The sequence below is a fragment of the Oryctolagus cuniculus genome, chromosome 2 (assembly GCF_964237555.1).
Source record: "Oryctolagus cuniculus chromosome 2, mOryCun1.1, whole genome shotgun sequence".
Classification (NCBI taxonomy): domain Eukaryota; kingdom Metazoa; phylum Chordata; class Mammalia; order Lagomorpha; family Leporidae; genus Oryctolagus; species Oryctolagus cuniculus.
The window spans coordinates 156,153,117-156,172,134 of NC_091433.1; the positions used below are offsets into that span (position 1 = coordinate 156,153,117).

Below are 19,018 nucleotides of genomic sequence, written 5' to 3' on the forward strand. Positions count from 1 at the left end.
ACTTTTACTGCTGTATGATAAGGAAGACTCAGTGTGTGTTTTCTAATTAGTTTCCTGAGCTCTAAGGTGGGTAGGCCCATGTGCTTATTTGTAGATGTTAGATCTTTTCTCAGTGAGTCAGAATAACTTGAACATGACTTGAAGATTTTTTTTTCTTTTTTGATGTAATTTTCCCAAGAGTCTTGTTTTAAAATGGGGGAAAATGGTAGCTACTTTCTGCAGGTATTTCAGGTCTCGTCACATAATGACTGTATTTGTGGAGTTTTCTGTATCCTAGCACTCTGTTATCAGCAAGTATTTCATAAATATTGATAGTACAGCTCAATACATACCACAGACACAGAAATCCTTTTTGACTTCAGTACTGGCTGCTTGTGTGGAATATAGGGGAGTGTGCACATAGCCTTGTCCTCTTAGTTTTTTTAACAGTCTGTATCAAGGACTGTATACCTGACTGAGCCCAGGACGTGTGATCTGACTCAAAGATATCTAAATCCAAAGAACATTCAGCTGTTTCATACATCATGGGAACAAGTTGTATTTGTAGATAAAATTGAAGAACTTTTATCCTTTAGGCATTCTCTTGAATTTTCAAATTATTCATCTCTCTTTCAGGTAGCCAGGTTTTTGAAATGCTGTATCTACTTTCTTATGTCTTGTTTCTCCTTTCATGTAATTTTTGTTCTATATGGAGCACCGCTAATAGAGTAAGTTTGAATTTTCTAACAAATTTACATTTTAAAACACTAATTTATTAAACAATATGCTGACATTTTGGCAGTTAGAGAAAAACTGATGTATTTAACAAATCAAGTAAGGACAGCATCATTGTCCTTTATTAGCTCTGTTTATTCTTTTAAAAACAATGGAATAACTTAATTCATTAAATGCTTCTATTACCTAGCCTTCTATTACCCAGTTACGTATTGGGAAGAGGGAAAGTAGAAGAGAATCTATGTGATACCATACCAACACATGTATGGCCTGTAGATAATTTACTGTAATGATATGTGTCAATTAGTTAGGATTCACATTTCAGTTCTTGATTAATGTGATTCTGATGTTCCTGAAAAAAGTTTGCTTTAAAAGGAAAGTCAATAGATTTCTGTATTTATATACTTCATAAGTCAGTGTTCATAATTTAAATGTGAAGTTTAGCCCAATAATTCTTTCAGAACTGTTCAATTTCAAACCAGTTACAACCAGATTCATAAATATTTCTCATAATGTTTATTATGGATTGGTGGACTTCAGTTTACCAGGGATCAACTATCATGGTGAAATGAGTGATGATAGAAACATTAAGACGTATGTGTACAAGTACAGTTACGTGTGCTTGTACATAGTTGTATGTAGACACAAACTGAGAGGTTATTTTCTAAACAGGGAAGGACAAACCTTGGTCATGGGGCTGGTAGTATCCGTCTAATCTTACAGTAGAATGAGTGTCTGGAATGATGGTTCTCAGAATGTATGGTCTTCAAACCAGCAGCATCAGCCTTTGATCAAAATGCACATTCTAAGGCCTCAATCAGAAACTCTGGAGATGGGACTCCCAAATCTTTACCTAATTCTCCAAGTGGTTCCAAATAAATTAAAGTTGAACCACTGGTTGTAGAGAAAGTTCTAGAGACTCTAATAAAGAGAACATTAATTTCTAGAAATGGACTTCCTTGCAGTGGAAGTCTCAGTACGAATCTTTGGGTTTATAACACTTATAAATCAATTGTTAAAATCCATATATATTTCTAGATTGCTTGTCAAAGCTCTCATTTTGCTAGAAAATTATTTATAGTCATCACTTTGTTAGAACTCGCCTTCCCTTTCAAAGTAGAATATAAAGAAATATTTTTATTTATGTAACTAAGATTACATAAGTATATGAATGTACATCTTCAGCACTTTGTAAAAAATTAATGAAGTTTTTTCTTCATAGGTTGGTGTTGGAAACATTTTTGTTCGCAGTTATTTTGTCTACCTTCACTACTGTACCTTGTTTATGTTTGTTGGGACCAAATCTCAAAGCATGGCTAAGAGTTTTCAGTAGAAATGGGTAAGTTTCTAATTTTATGTTTTAGTGATGTTTGAAATTAAAAAAAAACTAATGGAATGTTTTTCTGTTTGTGGCAGTTTGCTGATTTTCCCAAGAGCAGTTGGTTCTCAGGTACAGCGAGGGGGCCCCTGCAGCTAGGGACCGGGGTTAGCAAATAGATGGTTTGAAGAGGACCCAAGCAGGCAGAGCTACAGGTCCTTCCTCCACTGTGTGAAGATCAGCTCTGCTTTTTCTGTATGGTAGAATTCTGTTTAGCCTCTTGTTTGGAAACAAATATTTCTGCTACCAAAAGAAAGCTTTGAAAACCATTGTTCTTCAACAGTTCGGCACTGTGATAAAATTGCCACAAATAAAATTGCTTACATATGTTTTATAATCTAGAAATGGAGCCCATAATCTAAAAATGTCTTGTGTAGCAACAGTTTCTTATTTAGCCTTTCTTTGTGGTAAGAAAACAGAGTGCTAGTTTTATAGGATTTCATTTCCTTAGCAGGCATGTATTTTTCCAGCATAGTTAAGTTAAAACCAGAAACGGTTGATCTCTAAGAAAATCATATTATGGAGTTGGCATAGTGGGTAAAGCTGCTGCCTGCAACACTGGCATCCCTTATGAGTGCCAGTCCAGCTCCAGCTCTCTGCTAATGGCCTGGGAAAAGCAGTGGACCATGTCCCAAGTGCCTGAGCTCCTGCCATCCATGTGGAAGACCTGGAGGAAGCCTGTGGCTTCTGACTTTAGCCTGATTCAGCCCTGACTTGTGAGGCCACTTTGTAGGTAAATCAGCAGATGGAAGATCTTTCTCTCTCTGTCTCTACCTCTTCCTCTCTTTCAAATAAATAAGTCTTAGAAAAAAAACAATTATTTGATGTCTGTGTTTTTCTTAAATAAATATTTATTTTATTTATTCGGAAGAGTGCCACAAAGGGAGAGATATCTTCCATCCACTGGTTTGCTCACCAAACAGACATAACAGCCAGGGCTGGGCCAGGCCAAAGCCAGGAGCTAGAACTCCATCCGGGTCTTCCACAGAGGCCCAAGTTCTTAGGCCATCTTCCATTGCTTTCCCAAAGGCATTAGTAGGGAGCTGGATCTGAAGCAGACCTGCTGGGGCTCCAACTAGCCCTCTGGTATGAGTTGTTTGCATGCAGGCAGCGGCTTAACCCATTGCACCATTAATGCCAGCCCTGATGTCCATAATTCTGTTCTGTTTATCCCCCATCAGCAGAAACTTCTGGAGCACTTACTCTGCACCATGCTATGTATGCTAAGGTCTTTGTGGATTCTGAAGTCTTAGTAAGATTTCTTTACCTGAGTAGTATGCATGTTCAAGGGTAAGGAAGGAAATGAGTGAAAAAATATGAGACTAAGATTGTGTAAACCCAATGGTGAGTGATGTAGGAACACAGAGGACTAGGGGACCAATTAGGAGTGGAGCTGAGGCCGGCACCGCGGCTCACTAGGCTAATCCTCCGCCTTGCGGCGCCGGCACACCGGGTTCTAGTCCCGGTCGGGGCGCCAGATTCTGTCCCGGTTGCCCCTCTTCCAGGCCAGCTCTCTGCTGTGGCCAGGGAGTGCAGTGGAGGATGGCCCAAGTGCTTGGGCCCTGCACCCCATGGGAGACCAGGAGAAGCACCTGGCTCCTGCCATCGGATCAGCGCGGTGCGCCGGCTGCAGCGCTCCGGCCACAGCGGCCATTGGAGGGTGAACCAACGGCAAAGGAAGACCTTTCTCTCTGTCTCTCTCTCTCACTGTCCACTCTGCCTGTCAAAAAAAAAAAAAAAAAAAAAAAAGGAGTGGAGCTGAAGAGGGGGTGATCTGTGATAGACGTGGATCAGGAGTGTAGGAGCTGGTGACACCAAGAAGAGAGGGAAAGACCTTGTATGCCAGGGGGAACAGGCGAGAGCATAGACACGGAAATGACAGTGGTGTTTTTGTGTCCTTGGGAAAGGCACAGCCCCTGGAGAGCAGAAGATGCATGCTGGATAGCAGGCTTCATAAATAACAGAATTCATCTTTTGAGATTAATGTTGTTTTTTAAAAGATTTATTTATTTGAAAGTCAGTTACACAGAGAAGGAGAGGCAGAGAGAAAGGGGGGGCGGTTTCCATCTACTGGTTCACTCCCCATTTGGCTGCAACAGCCAGAGCTGCACTGATCCTAAGTCAGGAGCCTGGAGCTTTTTCCAGGTCTTCCACGTGGGTACAGGGGCCCTAAGATTTGGCCTAAGATTTGGGTCATCTTCTGCTTTCCCAGGCTGCAGCAGAGAACTGGATTGGAAGTAGAGCAGCTGGGTCTCAAATCGGTGGCCCTATGGGATGTTGGCGCTGCAGGCAGCAGCTTTACCCACTATACCACAGCGCAGGCCCCAATTTTATTATTTTTTTAAGAAGCATCTCCTGTTCATAAAGTCTCTGGAAAACAAGACCAGTGTGATGGCCAAAAGCTTTTTTCCATATTGTTAGCATAGTATGCCAGATGGAATTAATTTATTTTAGCATTTAGTTAGAAATGATTAAACAGTGAAAACTGGTTGAAATATTTTTTATTGGGATTGATGGTTTCTCCAGCTTTGAATTCTGCATCTAATAATGATAATGGTTTATTTGAGAGAGATATTACCTGATTTTACAGTTAGTTCTGCTATAATGTGGTATATATGTTCCCAGAAATCAACACATGATGCAAAATTGGGCAGTAAAAACCACAGAGCCCATAGGAAAGGTAGGCTTGGGGCATTGTGCTCAAAAGCCTCAACACTCACACCTAAAGAGAAGGCAGGAATGTATTAAAAATGGTAGCGTGGTTTTACACATGTTAGATGGCTAAGAAACACACATTGTAGTAACTATGACCCTTTCCCTGGAAAAGATCTGCAGTTTGCGTTTGGAAGCAGGAGGTGCCTCTTACTGAGTAACAAGTTGCATATCCCTTATACAGAATGCCTGAGACCAAGGTGTTTCAGTTATTGGATTTTAGAGTGTTGTGTGTGTGTAATGAGGAATGGGATCCAAATTTTAACATGGAGCTTGTTTGTATGTCATATACACCTTCCATTTATAGCCTGGATGTAATGCGGTATTTTTAATAATTTTATGCATGAAAAAGAATTTCATGGTGTAGAATTTCCTACTGTGGCATCATGTTGATTCTAAAAAGGTTTCAGATTTTGGAGCATTTGAAATTTTGGATATTTGGAATAGAGAAGCTCAGCCTGTATTATTATTAAGTGGTGAGGGGTGGATGTTTGAGATTTGACCAAAAGTTAACACCACATGTGGATGAGTGTGGCTCATGACACCAGTGATAAATGGAGGTAGCTGGGAGAAGAATTGTTTTCTTTTTAAAAATGTATTGAGCTGTCATTCACATTACCTGTTTAAAGTGTACACTTTAATGGTTTTTAGTCTATTCAAAGATATGGGCAACCATCACCAGAATCCCTTTTAGAAAGTTTTATCAGCTTGGAAAGAAACAGTGTGTCCTTTAGTTAGGACTTCTCTCTGGCAGTACTGCTGTCCTGCATGGCTGGCAGAGCTTGGAGGGACACTTGTGTTTTGTGTGTTCTTGTGCTGTGTGGTGTGGCTGGGTGTAGTGGTCTGCGTTTACACTGACTGTGTCTCACAGAATCATTCCCCAGTACAGCAATCCAGCTACTACAGATTTGAATCTTTAAAACAAACATTGTAGAAGGCCTGACTGTATAAATTCCTGGTTGTTGTTGTTGTTGTTGTTGTTTTGACAGGCAGAGTGGACAGTGAGAGAGAGACAGAGAGAAAGGTCTTCCTTTTCCATTGGTTCACCCCTCAATGGCCTCTGCAGCCGGTGTACTGCGCCGATCCCAAGCCAGGAGCCAGGTGCTTCTCCTGGTCTCCCATGCGGGTGCAGGGCCCAAGCACTTGGGCCATCCTCCACTGCCTTCCCAGGCCACAGCAGAGAGCTGGCCTAGAAGAGGGGCAATCCGGCGCCCTGACTGGGACTAGAACCCGGTGTGCCAGCGCCGCAGGCGGAGGATTAGCCTATTGAGCCGCGGCGCTGGCCAAATTCCTGGTATTTTTAAATTGAAAAATATTTAATGTTAAAACTCAAGGGAAACAGAAACTATCCTTAGTTTCTCAGAGTAATTTATCATAAAATTAATATGTATACTTTTTAAGACTTATTTATTTATTTGAGAGGCAGGGTTACAGACAAGAGGTTCACTCACCAAATGGCTGCAAAGGTCTGAGCTGGGTTGATCAGAAGTCAGGAGCCAGGAGCTTCTTTCGGGTCTCCCATGTGCGTGTAGGGGCCCAAACACTTGGGCCATCTTCTACTGCTTTCTGAGGCCATAGCAGAGAGCTGGATAGAAGCGGAGCAGCCAGGATTTGAACTGGTGCCCATATGGGACACCTAGACTGCAGGCAGAGGCTTAACCTAGTACGCCACAGCGCTGGCCCCTTTCTGGACCTGTTTTAACCCTATTTCTACTTTTAGGCTGAACTGTATTTTGCTTTCTGCTAGGTAAAAAAAAAAAAAAAAAAATTATCCTACAGTTTGCCTTTTGAATCTTGGTGAATAAATCCTCTGATTTTTTTTTTTTCATTCCTGTCAGCACTTTATCCCTTCTCAGAAAGAACAAAAGTAAAACTAAAAATTGTAGGAAAGGAGATAACCATTTTTTAGCAAGAGATAGAAAAGAGATTTGTAAGTTTGATAATAGATAGCATTAAGGCTTTGGGGAAGCAGAAGCCAGCAGTGGTGTTGAAACTCTACAAAGTGTCACTTGGTTGAGGCACTCTGAAGGGCAGTTAGTGATACGGTTGGCTCTCCACATATGTGAACTCCACAGGTACTCAACCAACCACGGATTTGAAAATACTTTTTACAAAATTGCATCTGTGTTGAACAGGTACAGATTTTTTTTTCCTTATATTTCTTAAATGGTACAGTGTAACAAATGTTTGCAGTGTAAAGGGTATCATAAGTCATCTAAAGATGATTCACAGTATATGGGGATATGCATAGGTTATATGTAAACACTACATTATTTTATATAAGGGATTTGAATATCCATTGATGTGGGTATCTGTAGGGGATCCTCAAACCCATTCCGCTCAGATACCAAGGGACAGCTATATCTATAAGAATTGGAAATACTTATCTTTAACAGTTCTGCTTCTAGGATATTATCCAGTAGGTATACATACTTGCATACCTGCAAATGTTGGATATATGAGATTATCCATTTCACCATTGAAAATAACCTAGATGTCCTTTAGTAAGGGATATAGTTAAATTTTTTGTAAAAATTTTATTTATTTATTTGAAAAGCAGTTATAGAGGGAGAGAAAGGGAAAGAGAGAGAGAGAGACAGAGGACTTCCATCTGCTAGTTCACTTTCCAAATAGTCACAATGGCCAGTCTGAGCCAGGTTGAAACTAGGAGCCTAGAACTCCAGCTAGGTCTCCCATTTGGGTGCAGGGCCCCAAGTATGTGGGCCATCCTCCACTGCTTTCCCAGGTGCATCAGCAGGGAACTGGATCAGAAGTGGAGCAGCCAGGACTCCAACCATTGCATCTCAGGTGGCAGCTTACCTTGCTGTACCACACGCCAGCACCTAATTGAGTTAAATTTAATCCACATCATGGAACACTATATGGCTATAAAACTACACATGAAAAAAAATCTGTTATGTACTCTGTGTTAAGTGGAAAAAAATGAGGTGCAAAAATATCACCATTTATGTTACCCATTGGTGGGGGCTGGGGGTAGACAGTGCCTGTGTCTCTGGAAGGGCACATATGAAGCTGACAGACCTTGGTTGTCTCCCAGGAGGCAAAGCGAGGAAAGTTTCCACTGAATGCCCTCTGCTGTCTTTGGAAAGTTGAACCGTACTAATGTACTTCTAACATTAAAGGAAAATTATAACAAGTTAGATTTCGCTAATACATGTCTTACTCCTTGCTTATTGAAAGTTAGGCCTGTATTGAGAGGCTCCTAGATTCTCTGATGCCACCTCAGCTTAGTGGACAACAGAGGTTGTCCTAAAAGTTTCATCATGCAGCTGGAGAACAGTTCAGTTTCTAGAGTACTTTGGCTAAAAACAGTCCATTTGTAATGCAGAACAGTAGAATCTAGTATCACACAGGACATGATGTGATATACTAATGCAAAAGATACTGCAGTAACTTTTAAAACATTTTCATGTTATATTGTTTTCAGAGCAATTGGTGAGATACTCTTACTATCACTCTTTTCTAGAGGAATACACTAGAAAGCTGACAGGTTAAGTGATTTTCTCAAGCTCTATAGCCAGTAAGTGCTAGGGCTGGGACTTGAATCTAGATCATCTGACAGTATAGAAATTATAATTGAGGGTAGAAAATGGGTTCCTTTTTTCTCAGTATGGTGGCCATAGGTTCCTAACTTCATGGTTCCACATATGTAATATGACTAGAATATAAGTAACATGTAACTTGCAGGATAGTTTTCAGAACTGAGGGAGGTAATGAGTGAAGTCAAATAGGTGCACAGCCAGTGCTGACTGCAGGTTTTCTCGGTCCTTCTTCCTGCTTTTGTATAACAGATCATAGAGTGCAGCACTTTCACAACCATGGATTAGAAGAGAGTGTTTTCTTCAGTTAATTTTTTTGAAGATTTATTTATTTGAGAGCAGAGCTACAGAGAGGCAGAGAGAGAGGGAGAGGTCTTCCATCTGCTGGTTCAGGAAAGAGAGAGAGAGAGAGGTCTTCCATCTGCTGGTTCACTCCCCAAATGTATGCAACAGCTGGAGCTGGGCCAATCTGAAGCCAGGAGCCAGGAGCTTCATACAGGTCTTCCACGCCCAAGGACTTGGGCCATCTTCCACTGCCTTCCCAGGCCATAGCAGAGAGCTGGATCAGAAGTGTAACAGCTGGGACACAAACCTGTGCCCATAGGGGATGCTGGCACTGCAGCGCTGGCCCCTTTTTTGGTTAATTTCATGTGAAGTTCATTTGCACTTTGCCATGACAGGGAAACTCAATTCTTCATGAAGTCTCCACCACACATTAGTGTTAATTCAATTTCTTCCCAATACTTTTATCATACTTTTCAAGAATTCAGTTTAGCGAATATGTCAGATACTGATTGAGCTAGAAGAAAATTTGATGAGTTAACTTGCTTAATGTTAGAGTTGGCCTTCTTGAATATTCACTTTTATGCAGAAATATAAAATTCAAAGATATGGTTATTGAAATATCTGTAAGAACAGTTAGCCATATGTTATATTGAAATACAGTTTCAATATATAGTTTAACTTATTAGTATTCCATCAAACTTTAATTTCGAAGAATTATTTAAGGAAGGTATATGAAATATATGAAGAATATGTATTTTTCATATTCAATAACTGGAAAAGAAATTAAAGTTCTAATTTGAAGTTTATATTGCTATAGTTATAATTTAAGGAATGGCTTTTAAATACTTGAAGTACTGATTAAAGATTTTTGAGCTTTAAATTCTTTTGGTATTCATCCTATATTTCATATGTAAAACATACCAGAGTGTTTTAATATAAAGCAGACTCAATTGAACTGTATCTGAGATGTTCAGTGTGAATAAGCCAGCCTTGAATTGGCATGATGTGGTAGTGTAGAGTCAATATAAAAGTATTACTATTTTTAGCAAAATAATGGTATATAATCATTTTTATGTATTTGCACATTTATAGAAAACTTAATACTGAGTAGATGATAATCATGAAGACTGAGAACACAAAAACTTTAAGAAGTGTGTAGAAATTACATCGTGAATAAGGATCAATTTTGATACTATTGAGATTTACTTCACAATTCAATGACACCATTTTAACAAGATTTTCCTTAAAGTAAGTGTAAAGCTGTTCTAGGAAAACAAAACAAAAAAACTAAAGAATGCTGTTATAAAGAAACTTGAAGATAAAAGAGTCATTTGGTTTCTTAAAAGAGTCTGTCAACATCTAATGAGTGTACTTAATACTAAATATATAAAATTTGTGCTACTTCAGTTCATTTTGTTGTTGCCTTGGTGTTAAAATTTTAATTTTTTTTAAAAAACATATAGACTTCTTTATAAGGCAGATTAATAATTTGACTACTGTACACCTGTGTTTTCGTTGAAGTCTGTTTTTGGATGTGCTAGCAGTTAAATGTAGTTATTGAATATGTAAGTTAGACCAGATCACTTTAAGTAAACTAAGTAGTCTCCTGAAAAGAAATAAATATAAATCTGTAGTGATTTTGCCCAGGGGAAAGCATCACAGTTAGACCAATTTGTGTAGATAAAGACAGCAGGCCTCTCTGTGTCATGTTTGTATTGAAATGGATATTGGGAGAAAAAAAAAAAAAAACATTGTGAACCAAAGATTTATTCATAGAAAAAGGAGGTAATATGGACACAAAAATTTATTGGCCAAGAGGCATTTATTCAACAGAAAAGGAAAAATCTGTTTAGCCACTAGGAGGAGTAGTTACCGTGTCTGTCTGTCTGTCTGTCTGTCTCTCTCTCTCTCTCTTTTTGATGAGTTAAATGATATAAAAGATCAAATTTGAGGCTGGTGTTAGGGTTTAGCAGGTTAGGCTGCCACCTGCAACATCCATATGGGCACCTGTTCAAAACCTGCCTGCCCCACTTCCAGTCCAGCTCCCTGCTGGTGTGCCTGGGCAAGCGGTGAAGAGTAGCCAGGTGCTTGGGTCCCTGCACCCATGTGGGAAACTCAGAAGAAGCTCCTGATTCCTGTCTTCAGCCTGACCCAGCCCCTGCCATTGCAGCCATTTGGGGAGTGAACCAATGGATGGAAGATTCTCTGTCTCTTCCTCTCTGTAACTCTGACTTTCAAATAAATAAATACATCTTTAATAAATCTTTTTAAAAAATCAAATTCATTTAAACAGCACTTTAATGACAACATATCTAAACCACCACTGTTTACTGTTAACTGCCCTCAGATGCTTGATACTGAGTCTGGCACATAGTGAACACTCAAAATGGTCTATTTATTCAATTTTTAAAAAACATTTATTTATTTGAAGTCAGAGTTACAGAGAGAGGGAGGTAAAGAGAGAATCTTCCATCTTCTGGTTCACTCCTCAAATGGCTACAACTGCCAGGGCTGAACCAAGCTGAAGCCAGGAGTTTCATCTGGGTCTTTCATGTGAATGCAGGGGCCCAAGCACTTAGGCCATCTTCTGCTGCTTTTCCTAGGCCATTAGCAGGGAGCTGGATTAGAAATAGAGCATCCAGGACTCAAACTGGCATCCATATGGGATGCTAGTATCACAGGAGGCGGCTTTACCACAGCACTGGCTCCCAGTTAATCTTGATAGAATGAATTATAGTGTAGCCAGTTTGTACTTGGAGCTCATTGTCATGAAAATTGACTGTTACAAGGTTACAGTAATACAGTAAGCCATTTATTCTTTTCTCATCTGTATGGACTATATGTTTCTTAACTGTGGAAAAAATTATCCAATAACAGTAGAATTTTGGTGACATTATGGAAACTTACACAATGGTAATAAACTAATGCCAGTGCTGCTACAAAGTAGTTAATAGAACTTACCTATTTTGTTTCTTTTTATCATTATCTTTTTTTTATTGCTATCAACTTCAAAGAAATTACAGAGATTCTCCAAATAATAATGATATTTACTTGGGAATAGCAAAGCATTGCAATAGGAATATGCATGCCATAGTAAACTATGAACATATTCAGAGTGTGAGGCAAGAAGATGTGCTTAAAAGCAAAGATGAGGACAATTACATAGATATTTTGGAGCAGTGATTAATAACCAGCATGACACTGGTCTGAGGTTGAACGACAGTTGCCCTTGTGGCTGTACTTTTAGAATAAGGTTTTGATGATCTCTGTGCAAGCTTGTGGTCCTGGCAGAGTCTTTGCAGTAGTCACTGCAGGCAGTCATGTGTAAGAACCCTTCCTTTATAACCTCCTGGCTTTACTTTTTGTTAGGATTGACACAAATGACTCCAACTTTCACATTACAGATGAGTGTGTTTGTATGTAATATATGCATTACATAAATATATATGTGTAACAAATTATGTTTAAAATTAAAGTTTCAAATAATAGAATATAAAAAATTAAGGATCTTAATTTTGTCAGAGGCAATGATTACTAATAGATTTTATATGTTCTAATTTCTTGTGCATGTAACGTGTCGTTTTTTAAATGTTTATTCTCATCTACTTGAAAGAGCAACAGAGAGAAAGAGAAAGGGGGAGGGAGGGAGAGAGAGAGAGGGAGAAACAGAGAGGGAGAAAGAGAGGTCCTCCATCCACTAATTCACTCCCTAAATATCCACAACAGCCATAGCTGAACCAGGCCAAAGCCAAGAGCCCAGAACACCATCTGAGCTTCCCACATGAATAGCAGGGACCCAAGCACTTGAGCTGTCATCTGCTACCTCCCTGGATGCATTAGCAGGGATCTGGATCAAAAGCAGAGTAATCAGGGCTCAAACCAGCACTCTGATTGGGATGTAGGCATCTCAGGCAGCAACAAAACCCACTGTACCACAGAGCCTGCCCCCATGTCTGTAATTTTAAGATGAAAATGCTTAGTTACTGCTTTAAAAAATTATTTAGGCTGGCGCCGCGGCTTACTAGGCTAATCCTCTACCTACGGCGCCGGCACCCCGGGTTCTAGTCCCGGTTGGGGCGCTAGATTCTGTCCCGGTTGCCCCTCTTCCAGTCCAGCTCTCTGCTGTGGCCCAGGAGGGCAGTGAAGGATGGCCCAAGTGCTTGGGCCCTGTACCTGCATGGGAGACCAGGAGGAAGCACCTGTCTCCTGGCTTTGGATCTGCACAGTGCGCTGGCCATAGTGGCCATTTAGGGAATGAACCAACGGAAGGAAGACCTTTCTCTCTGTCTCTCTCTCTAACTCTGCCTGTCCAAAAAAAAAAATTATTTGTTTACTTATTTGAAAAGCAGAGAGAGACAGATACAGAAATCTTCCATCTAGTGGTTCATTCCCCATATGCCTACCAAAGCTTGTGCTGGGCTAAGCTGAAGGCAGGAACTAGGAAGCCAATCTGGGTCTTCAACATGGGTGGCAGGGCCTCAACTATTTGAGCCATTACCACCACCTCCCAGGCTATGCATTAGCTGGAAGCTGGGATTGGAAGGTGAGCCAAGACTCAAGCCCAATATGTAGATAGGGCTTGAGTCTCCAGTATAGGATGTGGGCATCCCAAACAGCATCTTAACGGCTATGCTAAAGGACTGCCCCAGATACTGCCTTAGAACTTGCTTTCTTTCTACTAACATATTATGAACATCTTTACCTGTGTGGGTATGTATCATCCCTCTTTTGCATGGTATTCTTAGTGTATCTTGATGTATTAGGAGTAACACTAAGTTTCAGCTTACCTTGTTTAACAGTAAGGAAACTGATGATGTCACATAATAGGGTCAGATGGGTCAGGGCACTGAAAGTGTGTGACCATGATTCTTCTGTTTCTTCTTTTTTTAAGGATTGATTTATTTGAGAGGTAGACTTACAGAAAAAGAGAGGGAGAGACAGAAAGGTCTTCCATCTGCTGGTTCACTCCTCAAGTGGCAGCAATGGCTGGAGGTAGGCCAATCAGAAGCCAGAAACGGGAGCTCCTCCTAGGCTACCACATGGCTGCAGGGGCCCAAACATTTGGGCCACCTTCTACTGCTTTCCCAGGCCACAGCAGAGAGCTGGATCAGAAGAGGAGCAGCTGGGACACTAACCAGTGCTCATATGGAATGCCAGTGCCACAGGAGGAGGCTTAGCACCGGCCCCGTGGCCATGCTTCTGATGGATCTTCTGGTTCTTATCCTCAGGCTGGGAGTGAGATGGTAGCAGCAGCTTCTTTAGTTTTCCCAAACTGATCCTTGGGAGTAAGACTGGGTTCACCGTGATTTCATTGGTCTAATCAGTAGAGCTGAGGTAAATATCAAATAATTTGTCATCATTGTAAGTACTCCATATGCCATAATTTTTTAAAATTTCCTATTGAATATTATCATATTTCTGTAATTATAATATTATGAACATCTTTGTTTCATTTAATTTTTTATATTTGTGCCAAGAGTTTCTGTAGGCTAAGATTCTTGGAGTAGAATTCCTAGATGAACAGAAGTTGTCAACCTGAAGTTCTAATTTTAATAATGTGTATATCTCTATATACTAGACTACTTTAGAAAGTTCATGGAAATGAATTGAAAGATGAATTAATTTTGGTGCAAAAAAATTTGAAATCCATGAAAATAAGGGGGTCTTCAAAAAGTTCATGGAAAACTCATAAGAAATTGTACATGGATTTCAAAACTTTTTGCACCAGAATAAACATGTCTTTTAATTCCACTTTTCACAGACTTTTTGGCATACTCTTGTATATTCCTCTGAACAGACTGCTGGTTTCCCTCACTTCCCATCAGGCCTATTTACTCTTTAATCAATCTCACGGGTCTCTTGCCTACAAGGGACCTGCCAAGGGTGACAGTAACTTCATCTGGTGCCTAATAGAATGCATAAACTGTGGCCACAAAGTTTTAAAGTTTGAGTTTATAGAAACACCAATTAATAAATTTCAGCTGGACACTACTGATTGATTCCCAGAGATAGCAGTTCCCTTACTCTGCCCCCACCTTCAGTCTTTCCCTCTGCCTCCTCCTGTTGCAGCAAACTGGATAGAAAATAATATCCAGGCTTCAAAATGCAGCTTTGAGACAGGAAAGATGGGTGACAGCTGAGATGACCAGACATCTTCAGGGCTAACTCGCTCGACCTATCTGTGCTAATAGTCTCAGCAGCCTGGCCATGTTCGGTGTGTACAGTAAGAAGGAAGATGGCACAGCAGTCCTAAAACCTACCACAGGAGAAGCAAAACGAGCATACAGAAGATAGTCCAGACTAGAAAAAATGCTGTGCCAGGAACAAAAACAGTGCTCCACGCAGATGATCGTAGAAAGATGTTAAGAGGGCAGGTACTCCTCTCCGATTCCAGCTTCCTGCTAGTGCATACCTTGGCCTTGGGGGAGGCAGCAGTGATGGCTCAAATAGTTGGGTCCCTGCCACCCATGTGAGACACCCTGGTGGAGTTCAGGGATCCTGGCTTTGGCCTTGTCCAGCCCTGGCTGTTGTGAGAATTTGGGGGATGGACCAACAGATAGGAGCTCTTGTCTCTGCCTGTCAAATAAAGAAATATGTTATTAAAGATATGCATTCAGTAAAATAAGAGTAAAGATGAGATAATGAAACAAAATAAGTTGGGGAATTACAGAATTAATGAAATTACAGAATTAATTAAATAAGATGAGAATCCTAGCCACACTGTTACAGACATCAAGAAACTGAAATATAGACAAGTTAGAAAATAAAATTATAGGGGCCAGCACTGTGGCATAGAGGGTAAAGCTGCCGCCTGCAGTGCCGGCATCCCATACGGGTGCCGGCTTGAGTCCTGGCTGCTCCACTTTTGATCCAACTCTCTGCTAAGGCCTGGGAAAGCAGTAGAAGATAGCCTAAGTCCTTGGGCCCCTGCACTCACATTGGAGACCCAGAAGAAGCTCCTGGCTTCAGATTGGCACAGCTCCAGCTGTTGTGGCCGACTGGGGAGTGAACCAGTGGATGGAAGACCTCTCTCTGTCTCTGTCTCTGTCTCTGTCTTTCCTTCTCTCTCTATGTAACTCTGACTTTCAAGTAAATAAATAAATCATTTAAAAAAACGAAATTATAGACAAGTTAGAAAATAAAATTTTAGCATTGTGTAAAGGTTTGAGCCAATCAAAATGAATCAGGGCTGGCGCTGCAGCTCAGTAGGCTAATCCTCCACCTGCGGCGCTGCACCCCGGGTTCTAGTCGCGGTCAGGGCGCCGGATTCTGTCCTGGTTGCCCCTCTTCCAGGCCAGCTCTCTGCTGTGGCCCGGGAGTGCAGTGGAGGATGACCCAAGTGCTTGGGCCCTGCACCCCATGGGAGACCAGGAGAAGCACCTGGCTCCTGGCTTCGGATCAGTGCAGTGTGCTGGCCGCAGCACGCTGGCTGCAGCGGCCATTGCGGGGTGAACCAACGGAAAAGGAAGACCTTTCTCTCTCTCTCTCTCTCTCTCTCACTCTCACTCTCACTCTCACTCTCTCTCACTTTCCACTCTGCCTGCCCAAAATAAATAAATAAATAAATAAATAAATAAATAAATAAATAAAATGAATCAGGAAGGGCCAGTGTTGTAAAGTTGATGCCTGCAGCACCAACATTCATGTGAGTTCCAGTTGGAGTCCTGGCTGTTCCACTTCTGATCCAGCTCCTTGCTAATGTGCCTGGGAAAGGAATGGTGGATGGCCCAAGTACTTAGACCCCTGCCACCTATGGGGGAGACTCAGAGTTCTAGGCTCTTGGCCATTTGGGGAGTGAACCAGTGGATGGAAAAATCTCTCTAACTCTGCCTTTCAAATAAATAAAGTTTTTTTTTTTAAAACAGTGAGGTGTAGGGGAGGGTGTTAGGAAGAATATATAGAGAAGAGACAAAGGATATTCAAACTTAAGATTAGTTAGTGCCCTGAAAATGCAAAACAAGAAAAAAAATTCAAAGGTGTACTTGAGGTGGGTTTTGTGGCACAGCTATTTAAGCCACCACTTGGGATACTTGCATCCCACATAGGAGTGCCTGAGGTCAAGTCCTGCCTTCACTTCCAATTCCAGCTTCCTGCTAATGTGCACCCTGGGAGACAGCCGGTGATGGCTCAAGTCCCTGGGTCCCTGTCACCTGCTCAGGAGAGGAGGTTGACTTTTAGGCTGCTGGCTTTGGCCTGGCCCAGCCTCAGGTGTTGTAGACAATTGGGGAGTAAGCCAACAGGTGGAAGAATACTACCCCCTCACGTCTCTGTTTTTTTCTTGTATGTGCATTCTCTTTTGCTCTGCCTTTCAAATAAATAAAAATAAGTTAGTAAATTTTTTTAAAAGGACGAACTAGAAGACAGTTTCCCTAAATGAAAGAATTGTTCAGATTTGTACTTTAAAGAGGTTCACAATATCAAGAAAGTAATTAAATAACTGATAGTATTAGGGTTGCAGAACAAAATAGAAAAGACGTGAGGAGGAAAGGGAGGTGGAGAACATCTAACTGTATCCTCCAAGTGCCCAGTTGTTCTGGCTGTGTCTGGTTGCTGAGCCTGTTTGGTGCAGCCTCTTCAGGAAATAAAGCTGACATGGAATTCTGCACACCAGACAAGCGGCCCCACCTCTTCCCTGGCTTGACTCAGCATGCTGGCAGCCAGGTTTATGCCATCTAGGTAGAACACTGAAATATTTCACTCTGGGGAAAATGATACAAAAGAAAACTTACAAAAACTGGCATTTGAGGGTCCTCTCAGGGCAGCCTGTGGGTTGAATCATCCTACTCACACAGAGTGAGCCTCAAGTCAACGGTTTGTTTAGTGTTTTGCCTTGTTCTTATTTTTAGATAGCTTTATTGTGTTGTAACTGCACACCATAAAATTCACCCACTTAAAGTGTGTAACTCATTGGTTTTTAGTAGAGATGGTCATCCAGCTGTTGGCACAGTCTAGGTCAGTGACATTTCGTCACACCAAAAAGAAGCTGTTCTCTTAGCAGCCATTCCCTGTTACCATCGTTCTCCCCCATCCACAGCTCAGGCAACCACAGATGGGTTTTTCTGTCTCTAGGTTTGCCCAGTCTTACATTTCCTAGATGACATTTTAATAGAAAGAGAAATAAAGAATCACCACTTTGAGGACTGCCTCAAATGAAATCCAGAAATGAAAACAATGAGAAGCTCAGTGGAGATAAAGGCAATACAAAGATTAAAAAATCATAACTCTCAAAAAATTACATTTTTACATCCATAAGTGTGAACAGGAGGCGGTCAAAAGAAATGCTCAGAGAACAAGAAAGCTCTTGGGAAATAAAAATAGGGCATCAAAGAAATTGAACAGAAGTAGAGACAAAGTTGAAAAGATCCCTTAGTCAAACAAAAAGGCAGAGATAGGGAAAATGAATTAAAAGGTTAGAGAAGTAGAGAGTAGTTCAAAATAATAGTCTCAAGCAAAAGACTAAGGAAAAACATTCTTAGGAGAGTTTAGGCAGAAATGAAAGGCAGAGTTACAGAGGCAGAAGGAGAAAGAGGTCTTCCACTCAGTGGTTCACTCCTGAAATGGCTGCAACGGCCAGAGATTGATCTGAAGTCAGGAGCCAGGAGCAGAGAGCTGGATCGGAAGTGGAGCAGCCAGGTCTCAAACTGCGTCCATATCATTTGCTGGCACTGCAGGTGGCGGCTTTACCTGCTAGGCCATAGCGCCGGCCCCATGCTTTATTTTAATAGCATAAGATATCCACAGAGGTGCTGAAACAGTGAAAAATGTGAAGACCCATATCCTGTCCAAGGATCATAGAGTTCAGAAGTGTGAGAATGCATATTAGTCTTTTTGAAACAGTTCTGATCATTTTACTGCCTTGATTTGGGACCTTCTGTGGCTCCTTTAGTTTGACACTCAAGACGTTCCTAAATCTACTACCGTGAGATACCATTTCACACCCACTAGAATGGCTATAATCCAGAAAGGTAATGACAAGTGTTAGGAGGATATGGAAAAACTGGAACCCTCATATGCCACTTGTGAGAATTTAAAATAGTTCAGTCACTTTGGAGAACAGTCGGCAGTTCCTTAAAACATTAAACATAGAGTTGCCAAACGACCCAACAATTCACTTCTGGGTTATAATCCCATGAGAAATCAAAATGCACATCCACACAGCAACATGTACGTGAATGTCAATGGCTTCATTATTCATAGTAGCCACAAAGTTGAAACAACCCAAATGTCCACTGTTGAGTGGCTAAAATGTGGAATGTTCATCCATGGGAACAGGATTGAGCCATAAAAAGGCAGCAGGCACTGACACGGGCAACAACGTGGAGGAGCCCTGAACATGATGCTGAGTGGGGAAAAAATACTGCACATTGTG

The 19,018-nt window shown here is 41.1% G+C and overlaps 1 protein-coding gene across 4 annotated transcripts in view; it reads left to right on the plus strand.

Annotated features, from left to right (window-relative positions):
* The window catches only part of PIGF (phosphatidylinositol glycan anchor biosynthesis class F), a 36,322-nt gene that overhangs the window by 3,393 nt on the left and 13,911 nt on the right, over window positions 1–19,018 (plus strand). For all 4 annotated transcript variants that reach the window (XM_008254443.4, XM_008254442.4, XM_051842949.2 and 1 more), the window contains 2 exons: window positions 616–707; window positions 1,937–2,053. In XM_008254443.4, the coding sequence (XP_008252665.1) occupies window positions 616–707; window positions 1,937–2,053 (209 nt within the window). The remainder of the gene's footprint in view (window positions 1–615; window positions 708–1,936; window positions 2,054–19,018) is intronic.